This window comes from Pygocentrus nattereri, chromosome 6 (genome assembly GCF_015220715.1).
Source record: "Pygocentrus nattereri isolate fPygNat1 chromosome 6, fPygNat1.pri, whole genome shotgun sequence".
In the NCBI taxonomy this organism is placed as follows: domain Eukaryota; kingdom Metazoa; phylum Chordata; class Actinopteri; order Characiformes; family Serrasalmidae; genus Pygocentrus; species Pygocentrus nattereri.
This window is the reverse complement of record NC_051216.1, coordinates 33,826,306-33,848,644: the sequence shown is the minus strand read 5'-3', so window position 1 is coordinate 33,848,644 and position 22,339 is coordinate 33,826,306. Positions and strand designations below refer to the sequence as shown.

Genomic DNA, 22,339 nt, shown 5'->3' with positions numbered 1-22,339 from the left:
AACCGTTTGTGCAGACACATGCACATTTGTGGCCTGCTGGAGGTCTTTTTGCAGTGCTCTGGCAGTGCTCCTCCTGTTCCTCCTTGCAAAAAGGCGGAGGTAGCGGTCCTGCTGCTGGGTTGTTGCCCTCCACGTCTCCTGGTGTACTGGCCTGTCTCATGGTAGCGCCTCCAGCCTCTGGACACTACGCTGACAGACACAGCAAACCTTCTTGCTTGCATTGATGTGCCATCCTGGATGAGCTGCACTACCTGAGCCACTTGTGTGGGTTGTAGAGTCCGTCTCATGCTACCATGAGTGTGAAAGCACCACCAACATTCAAAAGTGACCAAAACATCAGCCAGAAAGTAGAAAGGTACTGAGAAGTGGTCTGTGGTCCCCACCTGCAGAACCACTCCTTTATTGAGTGTGTCTTGCTAATTGCCAATGATTTCCACCTGTTGTCTGTTCCATTTGCACAACAGCATGTGAAATCGATTGTCAATCAGTGTTGCTTCCTAAGTGGACAGTTTGATTTCACAGAAGTTTGATTTACTTGGAGTTATATTGTGTTGTTTAAGTGTTCCCTTTATTTTTTTTAGCAGTGTGTGTATATATATGAAGCATGCCCTAAATCATGCACATGCAGATATTTTCATAGTATGAGCCAATAACAAGGGAATTCAGCAGGTTCTTGGGCCAATGGTAAGTGCTGACAAATCAAGTGGAATATGTAATCCACTGCACTTCCATTTTCCAAGCCAATATATAAACCCATTGTCTGTGCAATTCTCCCATATTTTGCATGATTGTCCTTTAAATGCATATGAATGAGAGAGAAGCACATTCTGTTTTTTACTGCTCATGGCCTGTGAACTGCACGTTTAGGCACGTGCTCTAGTTTTGTACATAATATGTGGGCAGAATACATCTGATTTGAAACTGGCCCAGAAGTTTAGTATGTTGGACTTTACGAGTAGCTAGAGAGTCACTTCCACCAAAAGTGAACTGCGGGGTGGTGTGTGTAGGGATAAATCTCAATAAGGTTGAGCCAATGTATAAGTTTACTTTATCCAGTACTAATACTATCAACAGTTAATGAAAGCCAGGATGGGCCATTCATCACAACATAAAGTAAAACAATGCTTGCTACTTGCAGGGATTACCCTACTGCTGGATTCCATTCATTTTTCCTGCTTGAAGAATCCTTCAAGATATTCGCTGGTGTTTCCTTGAATGCTAAAAGGCAAACTTCAAAAGAGCTCTTTTACACCTACTGCATTGTGCATCTGTTTTCCGGATAGAAACCACAGTTTGACAACCCCCAGTAAAGACACAGTTTCATTGTGCACTGTTTGCCTGAGCAGATACTTAGCCAGAGGGCTTATGACCTTTCACTGCAATTCAGAGTACGGCTCTGTCCTGCTGCTTCAGCTGCCCACACCATAAACATCTCCCCTGGAGCCTGCTAGAGAACATATGCTAACACACCTATAGCATAAACACCGCTATAACCCTGACACTCCAGCACTGCACCACATACCTCCAGCGACATATTTACCCCCATCAGGTACACAGTGCTAGTGTTCCACTCCAACAGAGATGTGATAAGGGCACCTTCCATCAACACAGTTATCATCATCTGGTGGAGGAGTCACCAACAGCACTAGGTCACAAAGACGGTGCCATATTTCTGAATTAGGCTTAGTGGTTTTTGGCTAAGCTGTGAAGATTAGGACTTTTTGGCAAATGAAAATACACAGCATCTTAAACCATAAGCTTATTAGTCTTGTATTAATCTTACAGTTAATTAATTATGAGCCCACTATTCATTTTTTGGTAACGTCTACATATACTAATATGTAGACTGCTGTGTGAAGGTCAGGAATCATCTTTCATCTATTTAGTCTGCAGTCAAACAGCTATCAAAAGGGAAAAATCAAAGGGAAATAAGGAGTTTCCTAAACTGGAGTTCAAAAAATGACTAAAAGTTAAATAGAAAATGGGACTCATGGTAAATGTGGAAGGCCTAGTAGTCCATCAAAACATTTGTCTTTAAGAGAGAGGACAAAATCTTCACTCTTGACTCAGATCTGAGAAAATCCACAGGTGTTTCTGTCCATCCTTCCACTGAGAGAAGAGAACTCAACACTATGAGTCTGAAAGAATGTGTAGCTGTCAAGAAGCTGTTACTGAGGAAAGGAAAAAGACAAAAGAAGGAAATTTGTGAATCATACAAAGAAACTACTGGTGTTCTCAGAAAAATGGACTGACTACTCCAGAGTCCAAACCTCAACATCACTGAATGGCCTAATCCCATTTTACCCCTTGCCCCTACTACTCAGCCTTTACCCCTCCATTTTGCATGTTCACACCTAGGGGCATGGTGTCCTGATATTTGTTGAGATAGAGGGGTAGGGCAAAGTGTTAGGGCTTCATGGCTCTCCAAACAGAGGTTTTTCAGAGGCACAGTCCAAACAGAGTGCTATAAAAAAAGCGAATAATAAATGACGTTACAATTTCATTAAAAAATTACCATAATAAATGTATTACCTTAGTTTAATGTCATTTCAATGTATAACAGTACTTTTTGTCATAACAAGCATAAATAAATCACTAGTGGTATGCTTATGTCTTGGTAACTAGCTAACTGGCTAACTAAATATCCCTGCACCATTTAACAAGGAACAGGAAATTTCTAACAAGAAGCTAGTAAATACCTGACTTCAGCGTCACATCACTGATGAATTAGGGATGGGCGATAATAACTAATTGTCACCTCCTTTGAAGGCCTGTGAGTCCTTGAATTTACCTAAAGACCAGCAGACCAGCACGGTTAGTAGCCTGTTAATGAAGTAATATTCTTTTGTTCCATTTCAACCACTATGCATTGTTACCAAATTTCAAGGGGTAAGGTGACACTCAAAGCAAGGGGTAAGTGTAAAAATAATAAATGGGATTGGGCCAATGTGTTGCTTGGATCATGAGAAGCAGAAAATGCAGCAAACTTTTAAGATTGAACTTTGTTAGTGCGGAAAAATCCCTGCAAATTTCTTTGAAAAACTGAAAGCAAAGGAATCTGTAATAAAGTTGAGGAGGGAAAAACCAATACTGAATTTTTTTAAATTAAGTATAGCTGTTGAGGCTTCTGTGTAATTTTCTGTTAAATATACAGTATGTTTCTGCTTTTTTCCTACTGCTGATGAATGAAAAGCTTAATGGATGCGCTGAATGGAAATGAAATAAATGAAGGTTGGATCTGAAGAGTGGGCCCATATATAGGCCCCTAGAGTTAAATGTGTGTTAAAGCGTCTATGTATGAGGAAGAACTTTTATATGCATGAGAGTGAGTCTACTCATGCTCTGAGGTGTGGAGTACTAAAGCTATTGTATTTGATGGCCAATCGGCAGTAAAAGGGTTCTAGTGCGTACTTGACAGATCAAACCTCCCACTGTCAAACACCAATTACAATTTCAAAGTCTCCTCACACATCCAGCAACTCTTGAAGCTAGACTTGAAGTTGCAGCCAGGTGTTATGTAATAGATATCTCTGATGTCTGCCTTTCTGAAAGACTCACAGCGCATTCATGAGCAGAACTACTGAACTCTAGCTTTTAGTGGTAAAAAAAAGAATATACAGCAAAAGCCTGACAGAACTCCGCTGGGACCAGAGAACATGGAACATTTCCATTTCTGTCTGACATTTTGACATAACCAAAAGAGCAGAGTCGCTTTACGTCATGTCTACAACAAACTATAGTTACTGCATTTCCTTTTCCAAGGAAACAAAGCCACATTCTACACTTTTTCTGCAATACTGTCTTTATTGAAGATACCAGTCTGATTTCAAATGTGCCGTATTAATCAATGAGACAAATACCTGCATAACAAAAGACACCAGCTTCAAACACCTTGTCGATTTGCAAAAATAAAATGCTTCATAAGAAATATATATTTCCTCAGGTGTCATCAATCAAAGTCCATGGTGTTCTGATTAATGTACAGTCAACCTCTAAAGGACCCTTACACTCTCACTATGTACACAATCTATCCAAAAGTTTGTAGACAGCTGTTCACCTAATGTTTCTTCTGAAATCATAGTATTAACAGGTAGTTTGTTCCCTACTTTTGTTGCAGCAACAGCCTCAAGTCTTTTGAGAAGGCTTTATGATAGCTGTTGGAATATTGCTGTGAGGATTTGAAGGCAGTCACAAGAGCATTAGTGAGGTCAGGTACTGATGCTTAATGAATATTTCTGGCATTCCAACTTATTCCAGTGGTCCACAGCCCAGTGCTGACTGTAGTCGACTCTTGGCACTGGACACAACGACCTTAGGTTCGTTTTAGGTTCATATAGTCCCATTCCATTGGAAATTTGTATTATTCACTTAATAGAAGTGTGTGGATACTTGGACCTACATCTACTTTGCATATTTATTAAATAGTAGGTAATCGTTAATAATAACCAAATAATATGACTCATTTACTCATATACGAGTCATTTAGAGTGCTTTCATGTGAAATGGTTTATAGGAGAGATTTTAGAGGCATTAAACTCATTCAGGCATCTGGTTTCTATCACCACCACTGTGATAAACTGACTCAGTAAGTTGTCATTCAAACCACTCTGAATAATACTTTGTTTACATCTTAGTTTTTTAGTTATGCACAAATATTGAATGTGGAATTCCCCTTTAAGAGGTTAGTCTATAATAAACTAATCAAGTCAGCTGGTATCATCAGGACCATTACTGGCCTAGTTAGTCACAAATGACTTTTAACACTGTATTAGTTTGATTTATCTATAACTTATGTACTGCATTATTATTGCAGCATTCAGTGTTATTAAAAGAGACACTGCTTTCACACAAGTCACGCTGCTTTATTTTCCAGCTGTTATCAGCCACAGTCACGCTCCATATAGGAGGAGCTTTTCTTTAACTGCTCCTCTCTCCAGCTCATATCGCTCACTCTCGGCTCACACATGCAAAATCCCAGGGCGGTTCCTAGCCCCGCCCTCTCCAAGAGTCCATGTCAAAATTAACCAAGTGCAATAAATGTGCCAAACAGTTCTTGAACATTTTACATTATTATTACATTCTCTTCTAGTTTCTACAGTATTTGCAAGATTAATCGCACACACCCATCCTTTATTTGCCCCTCTATTTCACAGGTATTGAGTTCTTTGTATTGACAACATTAGAACACATTACTTGTTGTTTAAAATGATCTTGCCTAACCATTTTACAATACTTCTCAATTTATTTATTTTTGTTCTGATTTGTTTTAATATTACATTAATTTATAGTTTGTTTACTTTAACTTTTGAGTTTTGGCCTAATTTTCACTTCATTTGTTGAGATTAATACAATAGGGCTTTAAACCACTTCTAAACCGCTCCTTCTTTCTCTAAAAGTTTTCATATCTATTTCTTCCAGTTGTTCTTCTTATCTGTAAATAAATTAGTGTTAGCTGAATTAAAACATCCATAAAAATCCAAAATCCATATAGCTCTTTTCAGGCTATACAGGTAAGCTCTCCAAATGACTAACACTAAGTGCGCCTTTGGTGAAACAGGCAACGTGTTATACAACTGGGCCAGCTGAGGGTCAGACCAAGCATGAGAATGAGAGAGAGAAAAAACTATAGCAGGCTGTGCAGATGGAAAATATCGTAGCCAGAAGGAGCCAAGCTTTTCACGTGGCTTCATCAAAACCCAGTTAACTCGAGAAGGGAAGAAAAAATTGCCACGTTGAACGCCTTCTCCATAAAGCAAGAACAGAAGCAAAGCAAAACCAGGTCATGTGAGAAGGGAATAAAACCTATTGTTTGTATAGTCTCAGACAACTGGGGCAGAGTTAAGTGAAGTCATATAAAGCTCTTGCAGATTTTGTGGTCCTGCCCTTCCCAGCCTTTTCCCACACTCTTCATTTGTTCTGCTCTCTGGAAACAAACAAAAAAAATGTGCAGGATTGTCTGACGTGAGCTAAGAGATGACCAGAAACTTTGGAAAAATGCCAGATGGCAAACAGCCTTTAGTCACAACATGTGACATTTGCTTAGTGCACCTAAATGTTAATATCTACAAGTGGAGTTTCACCCATTTTTCAAATTTCTGCTCAGTTAAATGGTTCAGATGTAAAGTCATTTTGAGAAGTTTGGTGTGAAATGCTCCATTCTGGAGAAACGAGTTAGAATTGATCACAGTGGTGTTGATTGGAACCAAATTTCTGAAGAGTTTAATGCCTTTAAATGCTCCCTCACAGAAAGTTATTGCATGAAATGGTGATGAATGAATTGCCTGATGTCTGAGATACTGTTTTATGACAATGTGGAAGATTAAAAACATATTTATACGTAATGTTTTTAAAAACGTATTTTTTTAACCCCATTCATAGCGAATAGGTACAAACCATTTACAAAATTTCACAGATTCATCACTATTTTACCATCATCAATATTACATATGAAAACTAAAGAAGGTTCGGCGGTTTTATCAACCTCGAGTTGTATGACTGGAAATAACTGCCCTGCGGTGTTGCCAAGATGGCACATATGTTTTTAAACCCAATACATGGCAGCAAATGAAAGAAAATCAACAATGAGATGTCAACTCATATCACTTGAAAAGCCACGCCCACTCATTCAGCATACATACTTTTACTGTTGTAACTGCCATTTCACATTTGAACATCCCTGATGGATCTTAGGTGGCAAATGGGCAAACAATAGAAACTTACAAACAAATTACTTCAGATGTAGCTGATCAGTCAAGACATCCATCCATCCATCCATTTTCTAAGCCACTTCAGTCAAGACATCTTTTGGTGAATTTTGTTTTTTGTTTAGCACAGGAGCTATGAGGCTAATGTTGCCAACAAACACTAGAAGTCAACTGACACACATTTTTCTGTAAATATATTCCCAAACGCTCTCTCAAGACTCTTAATCATGTTGTCTAAAATAAGTGCTTCCAGCATTTAGCTACACTGTGGTCATTTTTACAGCTCATAATGAGCCATACTGTGTCATTAACTACACTGATATGTCCACATTACCTTATTAAAGACATGGATGCAGTTTGAATGAGTTTAGAGATGTATTTGCAGAAAATATTTGGGCGTCTATTCTAGTGTTCATTAGCAGCATTAGTCTCATGGATGACACGTAGACACATTGTCTCAGATAGAGAACAACAGACAAGGAGGCATCTATATATGTGTATCTATGGTACATGTCTAGCAAACACAGCTTTGAACAGTTTACACACATAAAATCATAATATTTCTGTTAAAAACCATGAAAGAATTACTGAAATGCAGAAAATATGTGTTTCAGTATAGTGACAATTCTTAACGCCATGAGGCACAGGCATGCAGTCTCACTTCCTGCTGTAAAATGCAGGGGCGTGGCTAAAATAACGCTCTATGTTTCCATAATGACATGAAAACATCACACAGCATTTTTTAAAATAATGTTTTTGTTTTTATTTACATATTAAAACAATAATTATTGTAAATCATTCAGCTTCAATTTAAAAGAAATCAAAAAAGATTTTCAAAAAAAGCAATTCTGTGAAGAAGAGTGTGCAAGAATTCCTCCACAGTAATGTGAAAGAAGCACTTATAGAAAGCAATTGTTTGCTGCTAAAGGTGGTCCAAAAAATGATTAAGTTTAAGGCATCAATAGGTTTTTCACATGAGTGACATGTATGTTTTTCCTTCAGTGAATGAAATGATCAGATAAGTGTTTTTAATATTTTGGCAGACTTCCATGTCTTACATTGCATTGAGTTTGAAGATGTAGAGCAGCAAATGTGAAAAAATAGAGGAAATCAGGAGGGAGCAGATAGTTGGTAGGTTAATGTTAGTTGTCATGAAAGGCGAATGTAGGTGTCGTGTAGCCTTATGAGTACTGGCATTTAGTTAAGTGCTACTGCATTAAGATGACACATGACAGGCTAGCAGACAGAGTAACCCTAACACTCTAACTAACACTGACTTTAACACTAACTTACACTGACAAGTAGAGGTTTGCTTCCAGTAATATAAGGCCCTTGATCCCGAAATCATCTATGATGTCTTGAGAACATGCCTCTTGGCAACTGAGCATTCTTAAAAAGCATGTTTACAATATCCGCAAGTCAACAGGTTAAAAATAAGACACAGCCCAAAAAGGAATAGATTTTTAAAAATATCACCAATTTGACAGAAAGAACTTTCACTCTTGTGCCCAAAGACCATGTCAATAATATCCTTTTAGCAACCCTAAGAAAATCTCATGACTCAGAAAGTAACAGCGGCAGGCTTTTGAGCGTTCTGCAAATGTCGTCAGCAGTTCGTGTCAATAAATGGCAGGAATGGCAGGAGAATTAAAGAGTGCATTTAAGTCTTAGAAAGATGTGCATTCATGCTCATGAACCTAATGGACTGTTTCTGTGGGCTCACATCTTTTTGAGGACAATTACAGAAATGGAACCCAAGCTCAAGACCTCACTATCCTGTGGAAACAGCATTGAGTATCAGAACTCCGAGTTAAAAATGCCTTTTTGAAGAGGTGGCTTCTGTTTTCTTGGAAATGTCAGTGTAATAGAGCTCCTACCAAAAAGCAATACCACATCCATCACTTTGAAATGATGTGTGTTTGACAATGAAAAACTCAGTGAAATTCAAATGAGGTCCCTGTAGCTAATGACGCAAAGATGGGACATAAAAAGCCTCCACCAAAGCTGGTCAAAAGCTTTCACTAGGGTATGACACATTAGTTTCAACACCTGGCATTGGATTTGATGTTTACAATGGGCTAGTGAAAGCTAAAATGATGCCACATGTTAGCCATTTGGAAGACTCTGATGTATAAATTCATGCATATAAGCTGAAGAAGCTTATATTTCAAACATACTATAAACGTTACATCCAAATGCATGTGTAGTAACTTAACTTTAAACCAGCAGGCTCCTCAAGTGGGAAAGCCTTGGTTTACTGATAGTAACTGAGTCTTGTAAAGTGGATAAAGATTAGAATAGCTGAAGTTTTCATTTCCCATTCCACCTTAAATTATGTAACGGTTATATTCCAATGCCTGTATGGGCATGAGAGTGTAAATGCTGCACTGTTTAAGGTTTCAGAGATTCAAATTCAGCGAATCTGGCTCATCTGGTTCATCACTTTTTGCACTACCAATGTAGTAGTTTCTGTAGGTCAGTAGTAGTAATTTGTGGCAAGAATTACAAAACAAGGAAAATGTGAAATATTCACCGTAGCTAGCATTCGTTTGTAGCATGATTGACTGTCATGATTAAGTATCATTTCAGATAAGTGTTTTCCCAGTTTTCATATTATATAAACGCAATGAAGTTATTTTGTACAAAGGCAATGCTGTCTGTGTGTGTGTGTGTGTGTGTGTGTGTGTGTGTGTATAGCAGGAGAATTATAGTTTTAAGGTGGGCTGGTCTGCATCATGGAACTCCTGGTCTGAAAACAAGCCCCACTCTGGCCATGCTCTGTACTTACCGTTACAGGTCTTCCCATCATATGTTGCACAGACCCAGTCATGGCATTCGCACCGTGGCCCATAGTACTTCCCAGGGTCAGTGACTTGGCATATGCAAACCCCACACTCACACTCTCCCCTCCCGCTGCAGATCAGGCCGTCGGAAGTCTGGCAGCGTCTCTGCGAGGACTCGGTGGAGAGCTTGCATACTCCACCCACCTGCCTGCAAGACACACAGCATTCACCTCTTTGACCTGTGCACGTTTGCACCCTGGCTGCTTTGTTTCAGTTCTCTAGATAGAATCTCCATGTGCATAATAGCAAGTGTATGGATATCTGAAAAGCCAATCTAACAACAACCAGACTTTGTCATCTGGGCTGTAAATCTGCTTTGGCTCCTCAAGATGATTCTTCTCAGAGGGTTTCAGATATTTCAGGGGAATTCCACTGATTTGGAACATTTGTATATAAGTACATGGTTAAGATGCAATCATTTAGAGAGGTTTGATGTGAGATACTCACTCAAAAGAAACTTACCAACTCAGAATTGTTCACAGTGGTGATGGAAGAAACCAGGCATCATGTTTAATGCCTGTATTACCTGCATCACAGGAAGTTATTAGGTGAAATGGTTATGGTCATGAACCAAATGTAACCTGACTGATGCTAGAGAAGTTGTTTTGAGATTTTTGGGCTAAACTGTATTGTTTAAAAGCCATTTATGGTGGAGATTAATAAAACAATCCTAAAGAAAATGTATTTTCATTACCAACATTACATATCAAAGCTCAGAAGACATGTTGCAGGTTCTGTAGTAATTTTGGATAGTAAATATAATAACAGCACCAACAACAACATTAATTTGTATAGCACTTTTGTACAACTAGTGTTGTCTCAAAGCGGCTTTACGGAAAAGCAGTTTATGGAAGGATCACTGTATAATTATAACTGTATTCGTACAGTAGATATCATAACCTCTGGCTCCTATCACCCAGAAATCTGAGCTGGTATGTTTCTCTAAAATGAACCATTTCATATCAAATCACTGTTTACATCTCAACCACTGAATTATGCAGAAAGTTTGAAAAATCGGTGGAATTCCCTTTAATGGATTCTCTAGCTTCAAAGGCAATTTTCTCATCCTTTATGTGTGCTATATAAGTCATTGTTTTCATAAACTCATAATGCTAAAAATAAAATATCACTGCGCTTACAATCCTGTTTGTTTGCAGTTAAACTCTAGCACAATAAGGATCTTAACAGCATTTTGCTCTCATTTCATTTGCATTTCCACATCAGTAGTGATTCACTGCAGTTCAGTGCAGGATTGGATAATTGCAAGACAGCTTTTACAGTTTTTTGCTATTATCTCATTTTCTACAGTATTGTTTTCTTCCTTTATGAAAAACTAGTGTTTTGGTCACTCCACATCAGAGAATATACAATATCCAGCCAAGAAAAGCTGTTGTCTAACCACCAAGCAGCCAAACATATTTCAAACAAAAATACTACTGTTAAGAAAGCAACTTTCCCAGCACACTTTTAGGGCTAAGATCTAAATCAGCTAAATCACACCAATATCATTAAAGAGTCAGAATCAGTAGGCACCATAAACATCTGACCTAAACCTGTAATCTACAGTGCCCTCCATAATTATTGGCACCCCTGGTTAAGATGTGTCAAAAGCCTTAAAATAAATTCAGTTTTTATTGTGGAAACATACTGTCACACTGAAAATTGTAGAAAAATGTAACCTTTAACTCAAGTAGAGTTTTAGGGGGAAAATAAAATCCCTGACTAAGAAATAATTTTTCTTCATAAAATCACCTGTTCCACAATTATTGGCACCCCTAACAATTCTTAGGAAATAAATGTAATTAAAGAATTTCTGTCACTTCTACAGTAGTTTACGAAGTTAATCAAAGTATGTAGGAACATTTAATTAGCAATTCACAACTTCCTGTTTCCCTGGGGTATAATTATGACGTGACACAGAGGCCATTTCTCTTCAACATGGGAAAGACAAAGGAACATAGCATTCAAGTAAGGCAGATGTGTGTTGACCTTCACAGGTCAGGCAATGGCTACAAGAAAATAGCCACTCACCTACACCTGTCCGTATCTACTGTCAGAGGAATTATTAAGAAGTTTAAAACAACTGGAACAGTGGTAAACAAGTCTGGACGAGGACGCAAGTTTATTTTGCCACCACGCACAGTGAGGAGGATGATAAGAGAAATAAAAAGTTCTCCAAAGCTCACTGTTACGGAACTGCAACAAATGGTAGCATCTTGGGGTCACGAAGTCTCCAAAACAACCATCAGACGCTATCTACACGCCAACAAGCTGTTTGGGAGGCATGCACGGAAAAAACCTTTTCTCACTCACAATCATAAACGTAAACGTTTGGAGTTTGCTAAGCAGTACTGGGACTTCAACTGGGACCGTGTGCTTTGGTCAGATGAAACAAAGATAGAGCTTTTTGGCAACAAATGCTGTAAGTGGGTCTGGCGTAACACAAGAGCTGAGTATGCAGAAAAGCACCTCATGCCCACTGTGAAATACGGGGGAGGATCAGTGATGCTGTGGGCCTGCTTTTCTTCCAAAGGCCCAGGGAACCTTGTTAGGGTGCATGGCATCATGAATGCTTTGAAATACCAGGACATTTTAAAACAAAATCTGGTGGCTTCTGCCCGAAAGCTGAAGATAGGTCGTCACTGGGTCTTTCAGCAAGATAATGACCCTAAACATATGGCAAGATCTACACAGAAATGGTTGACCACACACAGAATCAAGCTCCTCCCATGGCCATCTCAGTCCCAGACCTCAACCCCATTGAAAACCTGTGGGGTGAGCTGAAGAGGAGAGTGCAGAGGAGAGGACCCAGGTCGCTGGATGATTTAGAGAGATTGTGCAAAGAGGAATGGTTGAAGATACCTCTTTCTGTGTTCTCCCATCTTGTGAAACATTATAGGAGAAGATTAGGTGCTGTTTTGTTGGCAAAGGGGGGTTGTACAAAGTATTAACATCAGGGGTGCTAATAATTGTGGCACACATTATTTGATGTTAAACAATTATTTCTTAATGTGGGATTTTTTTCCTACTGAATAAATGCACTTGAGATAAAGGTTGGATTTTGCTCTTTTTTCCATCGTGGTCGTATATTATTTAAAAAAACCCTCAATTTATTAGAAGCTAAAGAACACATCTTAACCAGGGGTGCCAATAATTATGGAGGGCACTGTATATCTAACACTGAAAGACCTACAGAAAGAAAGGTTTTGCATGAAGTGTAAATGGGTTCACAGATTTTTTTTTCCAGCCCTCAAAATCAAACTCAAACTCTGCTTGCATTCAGAAACAGGCATTCACTGTTGATAGGGAAAACATAAACAAGTCATCAGCCCCAACTCAGTCATGCCCACTCACAGACCCCTTCCACTGCCCACTCACACAAATCGCATGTCTTTTCTGCATGGAGATAATATTTAATCCTTTTTAAAATATTCTTTAATCCACTCTGAAATACTTACTAAACGTTGACGCAGCAGCTTCTTCCAGCATAATGCCATATATATATACACAACAGACTTCCAGTGCACAGTGGATACACACAGATCAAGAATTCGTTCCAACGAAGTCTGATGATGATTTGTGATGTAGTCAGTATAGCAATTATTCTGCTGACAAGGAATTATCTCAGAGATTCCAGGTGAACTTCGGAGGTTACATGCATAACTGTCATTCTATGTCATTCTTATTGACGTCCAAAGGGAGCTTAAAGCATAGTGAACAATGTATTTCATGCCATCAGGAATGGGACTTCATCTAAGGTGAAGCTCTAGTTAATGGCCATTTTTACACAATGAGGCTTTATAAAACAAAATTAAATGTGGGAAAACACTGGAAATCCGCTCCTTCTGTGGAAGCTGGGAAGCTTTAAACGTATTGGGCCAAATATGTCCAATCAAAATGCATTTTGGTTGCTAAGTGGACTTTGAAATGAATTATTGTACGCTATACTGCCTCTTACGGTACTTGATCAAAGTCGACAATCAACTGCCATGCCTGTTACCTAGCAACCGAGCACACACGCACACAGCTGAAACGTAGACGTGTAAGCAAGTTAGTTGGCCAGACAGCTAAGCTAACCTACCTAACTGCTGCTACTGATGTAGAAAAAGATGAACCAAAGCGCGATAAACCTGAGGTTATGAACATTGTGACGGCGCTTCGTGCTGTTTATTACTCTCTGCTTTAGGCAGCCGCACTAACGCTGTTCCTCCTAATGAACAGCCACGCGTTTAGCTCTGTTGCTCATTATTCACCGCCTTCTCTGGAATATTTTATCTGTCGAGTTTTCAACATCAACCCGAGGGAACGGTGAACATAGTGTCTACGGTTTCTCCGGTTTTTAAAGCGTAGTTAGAAAAACTATTTCATAAGCACCGTTTTCAATGTAGATGAATGTAAGTTAATGGCATTTTGCTAAGTGAACTATGCTCTCTAACTACATAAAATGATAGAAACAGACATCTAAAGCAGAGGTTAAGCCACTTCTGCAGTTGTCATAAAGTTAGGACAGTATTTAGAAAAGTTACGATGCTTCTGCTTTCCTTTCTGGAGCTAGGATAACATTATCAACTCAACAACTGCTGTTTCCTTTTATAGTTACTGTCTTAAATTAAATAGCTGATGTCCTAAATGAACAGATTATTGTAACCATTGTCATAGTAACTAAACAGATATGATTTCAGAGTTAAGAAGTTTCTGTAATATGGCTCCATGAAGGACCATAGGGCGCTGGGAACGTAGGGGTTACTCCAGCTCAGGTGATCCTAGGCAGAGCCACCAAACTCGCTGTGTAAACAACTCAACAAGAAAGACAATGACTAAGTAGTTTGCACAGATGTCCGTCAATAGCAGCTCTCTTTTATGCTTAGCTTTCATAATGACCTGTGGAAAGGCAGTCTTCAGTAAGAAACACCTCTCATGACTCTAATGATTAACTGCTCAAAAAAATCTAACACCAAGGCCAAACTCCTAGCAAACTCCTGCACTCCTAGCTTAAAGCAAGCAGATATAGCAGCCACATAAACTTTAAGGACGTTTTTATACTTGGGCCATTTCAGTGGTCCCATTTGTATAGACCTCCTTTCTGTATTACAGTAACTCTTCTGTGAGATAATGCCTATTTTTTTTTAATGTTCACATAATTCTGTAATGTGCTGCATATGATGTTTTTATAGTATATTTTATTGTATATGTCTACTCAGGCCTACATATGGACAGACATATCTGCACATGTATAGATATCCACACACCTCATATGTACAGATATTGACATCTCCTACGTTCCTTTCTCATGCCTCGTCTCTCTTTTTTTAATGTTCCCTTATTTAGATGCTTGTTAACAGTTTTTGTGTTTGTCTGGTCTGCTTAGTATGTTACACATTATACATGTGTGCTGATTCTGAAATGCCTGAATGTACCTGAAATGACCCAAGGATCTGAACTCAGACAATCTCCTGAGGTGTTCTCATTACGGTAAGTCTATGGGTTGTTTTGTGGTCCAATTTTGCTTTACAGTTAAATAAATCTTGAGGCTGACCATGCATGAATAGCCATAATCTTCCATTACTTACAGAATAAAAACAAAGTGTGTGGGAGAAAACGTGCCAGTCTGGTTGTGTAATCTCACATAGAGGCCTTAGCACTGCTACGTTAAAGCAATTAGCTGTAAAGGTGGTGTGTTGCCAAGATTTTTTCCCCACAGTTAAGCTGCGAAGAAGGAGTGAGGCATGATGGATTATAGTTCAACAAAATACTATAATATACTTAATTGTATTTGTAATAATAATATAATTGTCTGTCCAAGCAATATCTTTTATTAATAGAAGGCTATAGTCAAAAAAACAATCAAAGATAATTCCATGAGCAGTGGTACTCTTTTACAGATTTTAATATCGTCCATAAAAATTCTAAATTCTTCATTTAGAATTCAGCTGACGTGTGCAGTTATATGTGTGCATATCGAGCATTTTAAAATAACTTTGAATGTAGCTCAGCTAATCAGATTTTAGAGAACTATTTGAATTCTGAGAGACGGAGAACACAGCGTTCATAATAGAACAGTGCTGCAGTGTTGCATCAAAGGAAATAAGTGCGTCCTATAACCGAAATAGAATTTTTATATGATCACTATATAATCTTATATGCTACATGATTAACAACACTACCCATAATTCTTTGTTACACAGAGCTCTAAAGAACTTGGTATGGTATGAGATCTCATCAATGCTAAATGTGAGAAGAAAGAGGACTGAGCTTGGTGACTTTGTGAAAACGAAAAGCAGCTGCTTCTCTGTCAGGTTCACATTAACTGCGCTGAGGTTCATTTAGGATGAATTCATACATACATACTATACCTTCTATGGTACCTGGAGCAGATGAGTTTATGTTTAAATCTTTATGCCTTTTGGTTGACTTTGGTTGACATCCTTTGGTTTGATGTCAAATATATCAGTATGAACTTGAGTTGCCAGGATTTTCCTGGATTGTCATGGATTTTGGTTGTCCGACCAGGATAGAATTTGATTTTCAATTAGCATTTCCTATGAAGTTTGTGAAGAAAGAATTAGTTTGAGTGGTTTAGAACTGTATCATGCATTTTTGGAAAAGGTGCACTGTTGGTGACAGATTTAAACACTAGGCAGCACTACAACTCGATAATGTGTTTGCATGTCAGCACACAGTGCTGTTTACATGTCAGCACTGAAACAAATGTTGTTCTTATCTCATAGCAATTGTACACACTGACTAAGCAGGGGAGGGCTGGAGAGCATCCCAGCAGCCATTCACCAGGCCGTCACAGGGCAGACACAATCACACCTAGGGGCAATTTAGTGTATCCAATCAGCCTGACTGCATGTCTGTGGAGTGTGGGAGGAAACCGATGCTGACATGGGGAGAACATGCAAACTCCACACAGAGTTGCCTGGTTACCTGGATGGGGAATCAAACCCAGACCCTTTTTTGCTATCAGGAAACAGTGCTATCCACTTTGCTACCCATCGTAGTGGAACGCAAGAGGATGCTCCATACACTGTTCATTTTCACTGTTTACTGCACTGCAGTTGCAGGCTGTGGTTTTCCTTGCTTCAGTGAAGGAATGGTATATATGGTTCACTGTTGACCATCTACCGTCTTAATGTAAACTTCATTATGAGCAAAGCTACCATCCACTGAATGTATTAAATCCAGTGATTGATCAAGTATGTAGAAAGATCAGGGTGAAAGGAGGGAAAGCAAATAGCAGCCAATATGGCTGAAGCCTAAAGGGCTACAAACAACAAAAAAACGTTTTAGGGATGTGTCAGTTGTGACCACCTCCTTGTAAGAGGTGATCAATCTCAGAGGTGCACTGATGAGGGGAAAATATTTTTGTATCCAGGACACTTTTTGCCATTCACTGACGTGTACCTATCATCATGATGTGTTTGTGCTTTACTGGATCCAGGTGTAAGCCGTCCACATCTGGAACCAATGAAGCTGCAGTAGGTCCAAGAGAATGACCACTGAAACTGGAGTCGATAAACACAGAAGAGTAAGGAATGTCAAGCAGCTGCCCACCAATGTGTGAAAGGAGGCTTAGAATGACTCAAGTATGTGTTAGTGTCAGCGAGGCCATCATGGGGCATAAGTCTAGAAATGGACTTGACATCCAAATGAGCCAGTTTCTGTCACAGATAGGTTCTCTTTTGAGGTGCATATGAGACAATTGTCCAGGTAAGAGACAATACTTTCTCTTAGACACCTTTTGCTTTCAATGGCTGAATGCGGCCTCTACACATGTAGTGAATACGCTTGGGACTAGCAATGGGTTAAAGGCCTTTGTGCCTATATGCTTGAACTTGGAAGGCAAAATGTATGTCATTTAGTCACCTGCAAGTACAGCTTGAAAAGCAAGTGTTTACATAAGGTCTTTTAGTTGAGCCTGCAAATATCTGCTATGGAATCAAACCATCCATGTACGGGATTAAAAAAAAAACAAGTTGAATCCTTTTTAGAACTGAACTGATTCTACTTCTTTAATGCTGCCTCTGTTGCAGAGAGATTGATCTCTGTCAGTGGCCTGGCCATGACCAGATCTGTAATCTTTAGGTCAAAATACACTGGGGGCCAGTGATGAAGCAGTTGCCCCACAAAACTGTCACTGGATCCCAGAATAACTGTTGTTTTTGAAATATGGTACCGCCAGCCTTTAAACCTCATGTTGAGGCTGAACAGTAGCGATTAAGTTCTGAGTTAGGGCATGTGAACTACAGGAAACCAGCTATAACTCTGCAACAGTCAGTCCTTGGTAGAGGTTTAGGTGTGCTAAGATGTCCACATGGCACTCTCCATGTGGAACAATAACTAGCTCTATGGTAACAGCTTAAAGGATAATTCCACTGATTTTTATTAAACGTTCTGCATAATTCAGTCATCAGATTTCTTTAGAGTGGTGGTGATAGGAGCCATAGGTTGTGATGTCTACAGCACAAATATAGCCATTTATTTACTTTCACTTACTTACATGTGTCATCTGAGTTTTTACATGCAACAGTGATCGTTTTAAAAATGTGGTAAATGTACATTTGCAGTTGGATACTATTTTGCCTTACAATGGCCTGCATGCACTTCTTTGCCCTGAATGCTTTTTTTAAATGCATTATAGAGCAAATCTTTATCTTAAATTATGATGTCTCAGGCATCAAGTGGCATATTCGTAATCATTTTGTTAGGTAACTTCCAGTGATGGAGCTTTCAGAGGCATTAAACTCAGACATCTGGTTCCTATCACCCCCATTATCAACAATTCAGCCCCAGCAAGTTTCTCTAGAATGGACCATTTTACATCATCCCACTCTGAATTACCTTATTCGTTTCTTATTAATTTAATTATGCAAACATTTTGAAAAATCTGTGGAATTCCCCTTTAATGGAGTCTAATTTTCAATACTCACCTACTGATGTGTCAGTGATGGTATGCCTTAATGGCTTTGCTTAGCTATTGTAAAGTCATACTGGCACAAATTCTGCTGTAAGTAAACAACTGCAATCAGCCCAAGAAAGGAGCTAGCTTGGAAACAGGGCACTAGTCTACATAACCAGTGATAGCTGCACGAGCAGCCCATGAGCAGCAGCGCTAGTCTGTGGAAACCAGTGGTGGCAAACCAAAATAACAGTCAGAGGAGTGGCTGCTAGTCGATAGACACATGAGTTTTCAATTCTGGTTCTCCATAAACTTTACTCTTGTTTTCTGTACTGAATGTTAGCATGCTGCTCATGTCCTTGGATACTGGACACAATGGCTTAGCTAACTAGGTAGTGGTTAAGCATTAGTGTGGCCCTCAACCATAAACTCAAATAACAGCTTGGGATGGACTAGCCATACAGCTACAACAAAGCTTAGTGTGTTCAAAACAGGCAGATGTCCCTTCGAAATAAATATTTGGATATTCTTGACATTATATTTGGCTCTTGTTCTAAATCAGTTGGCCATTCTTATATCATTGAGCTAGCAAATTGTTCCTAAGGACAAGCCATGTCCAGAATTTAATGCTAGAAAGATCAAACACATTAGATCTTTGCAAGGACAATGTAATGCAGGCCAGATTATAGAACGTTGATAGGCCTGATAAGATGTTCTATTGCTAAAATCTCAGTTAAATTTACCTGAAATCATCAACCTAATCCAACTCCTTCTCAAAGTATTTCAAGCATGATTTGAAATTGTGTATTGGTTGACTGCCATTAAAGGAGTTGTGATGTTAGTGCCAATATGCACCTGTTATGAATAAAACACTACAGGTAATGTACTGCTCTCCTTTAACCCTCCCTTCATCCAGCGTTTCTCTGTGGCATCTCTTCTAAGTGCATAAAGCTAATAGTGCAAAACTCACCTTCTCACACAGTACATCTAGAAATGCTCCATTAGTTACTCAGAGACAGCGGAAAGTGTAAAAATGTCAGTGGTTCTGCCACTAAGTAGGAATGCTTTTTCAATTTGAAAGGGAAGAAAAACACTAAATGTACCATCTGTAGCACGAATGAAAAAATGCAATCGTGGAACTTTGCCAAACCACAAAAGAAGTGCCTGAAAGGTTCGATAAGGTTCTATAAGTGCAAATCATTTCAGTGGCACGTTTGACTGCAGCTTAAAGACAAAATGAAATTGTTGTAGGGACAAAATGAACAAACTAGAGTCAAGAAAACATTTCACATATCTAGTTTTTACAAACTAAATGAAATCCATGAAAATGGAAAAGAAAAAGGTAAAGTATTCTGTATAAAATGCCACAAGTTCGACAGCTGCTCAAACATTTTTTCCACAATCACAAAAACCTTGCATGTCAGCTGCATTGAGGGAAAAAAAAGTCACACTGATGAGAAAAACAAAGTACCTTAACTCACCTCAGTGACTGCAGTAAACTTTCCTCAAGGGCTGTGAGCAAAATTAGAAGTAAAGAAACTAAGATGGAGTTCACCAAAGCCTCTGCATTCATGTTTAGATCCCCACATGAAACCTGAAGTGAAATGCCTTCAGGAATTTCCACTTTCCCTAACAGAGGGAGAGCGGGCTGGCCAAAACCGGCTCAAGCTCTTCGGAGGCCAATAGCACTCTACATGCGAGTGCCTTTGATTAGTTTTGACTCTTGCTACAAAGGCAGGAGCTGGACTGAGAGCTAACTTGCCAAAAAGGAAAACTTAGTCACCAGTGAAAGACATAATTTGAAACAGTTGTTTGTACAGATGATTTTGCTATAACCTCTGCCCTTGTACGCTTTCTTCATGCATCTCTCTTTATTTGTACTGTGTGATTTAGTCAGCATGCTGTTGTAAAACAAGAACAACAGATTGACAGTTATTAAAAACAAATAAGAAGAAGTAAATAAGAACAAATATAGTTCTACATAAGTATAAAAATAAGGCCTACAAGTGAGAGTCTTACCATAATCTTGATAATACACGTATTAAGAATGTTATTGCTTTTGCAGTAGATTTATCCATATGCTCTATTAAAAAACAACAACAAACTGGGGACAGTTGTGGACTGGAGGTTAGGGAACTGGCCCTGTGACCAGAAGGTTTGCCAGTTCGATCCCCAGTGCCGACAGTCCATGACTGAAGTGCCCTTGAGCAAGACACCTAATCCTGTGGATAGGGCTGCCCACCGCTCTGGGCAAGTGTGCTCACTGCCCCCTAGTGTGTGTGTGTATATTCACTAGTGTGTATGTGGTGTTTCACTTCACGGATGGGTTAAATGCGGAGGTGGAATTTTCCCGTTTGTGGGATTAAAAATCCATCCATCCATCCATTTTCCAAGCCGCTTCTCCGTCAGGGTCGCGGGGGGTGCTGGAGCCTATCCCAGCAGTCTTCGGGCGAAAGGCACGATACACCCTGGACAGGTCGCCAGTCCATCACAGGGATTAAAAATGTATCATTTAAATAACATAATTACTGTTACATATCAATCACAGTATGTGCACATAATAAGCACAGTAATACTATCAGATAAGATACACATAAAATAACATGTAGCCTGCTGATTAATTTGTGTACTTGCTGAGAATGAAACCTATATTCACCATCACTTCCATAATGTATACTATAATATTTGCTGGTAAAAGAGAGAAGAATGTTATGGAATGTTACAGTATGTTACAGGAACAATTTGGAATTGCAAATTTTCATTCCTGGGACAGAATTCTTCTTTTATTGTTTGCAGATTGTTGTAATGTGGTTGAACAATTTTATTTGATGAACTGAAATATCAAACCTAAAAGTTTATTATGGGCAAATGATGAAACCAAAAACAGATTAATAACTTATTATTCACTTTGATTTATTAATCTACTCAGGCGTTAGCAAGAACTTCAGTGTTTGCAAAGAAGCTGTTTATTGAATTCTTCTTTACATCTTTACACACCATGGTTGATGGTGCTGGTTCTAAACTGGTTCATAAATAAACGAAAAAAAAAAAACAAAGATTGTGCACTGACCACTTCATTAAGTACACAACCAAAAATATTCAGCCAACAGTGTCCTGTGGGCAGCATCCTGTGACCACTGATGAAGGACTAGAGGACGACTAATACAAACTGCAGAGTCTAACAGAGCTAACAGAAATATTGTTCTCTGACTCGTTTGAGTCGTTTTTTCCCAGTAGGACCATTTCAAGTGGTCCATTCACCATGAAACTGTAACACAACACAAAGATTAATGAGAGTTTTTTATGAAAAACAAAAACATAATGAATGCATGTGTGCAACTCACATCTACATTAGATCAAGGGTTTTCACTGTTCAGTACATTTTGTTGATTTCCTCACTCAAACACACCTGATTCTACTCATTGGTAAATTGCAAGTTTAGTATGTGGTTTTTTTTCAGTAGGGCAGTTACGAAACCATCGTGGACACTAGACTACAATTGCTGGAGTTGTATACCTTTGATCTAAATTTATTTTGACATCAATAAATAAGGTTTGAAATTAGGAAGAAAGTACACATTTATTGACCATGATGCTTCTATGTTACTGTGATATGTAAGGGAAAACAGAAGAGCAGCTGTTCCTCAGATGACCGACAATGTCCATGCAGGATGTGATAAAACTTCTGAAAAAACTTCAAAGCTTCTCCTATAATACTTAATGAGACTGGAGAACACATGGTTTTGCTTGTGGACTCTCCTTTTCAGCTCATTGCACAGGTTTTCTGTAGGGTTTAGGTCAGGGAACAAGGATGACCATCAAAACCTTAATCCTACCATTTTGTGTTGATTCTGGATCATTGTCCTGTTGGAAGATCCAACCTCAGGCTAG

At 38.9% G+C, this 22,339-nt stretch overlaps 1 protein-coding gene across 1 annotated transcript in view; it reads right to left on the bottom strand.

Moving 5' to 3' along the window:
- itgbl1 (integrin, beta-like 1) overlaps positions 1–20,165 on the bottom strand; it is a 123,742-nt gene extending 103,577 nt beyond the window's left edge. The window contains exons 1-2 of the mRNA XM_017720924.2: positions 19,931–20,165; positions 9,493–9,695 (exon numbers count right to left, since the gene is read on the bottom strand). Of these exons, the coding sequence (XP_017576413.1) occupies positions 9,493–9,695; positions 19,931–20,022 (295 nt within the window). The 5' untranslated portion in view covers positions 20,023–20,165. The remainder of the gene's footprint in view (positions 1–9,492; positions 9,696–19,930) is intronic.
- Between the last annotated feature and the right edge of the window lie 2,174 nt (positions 20,166–22,339).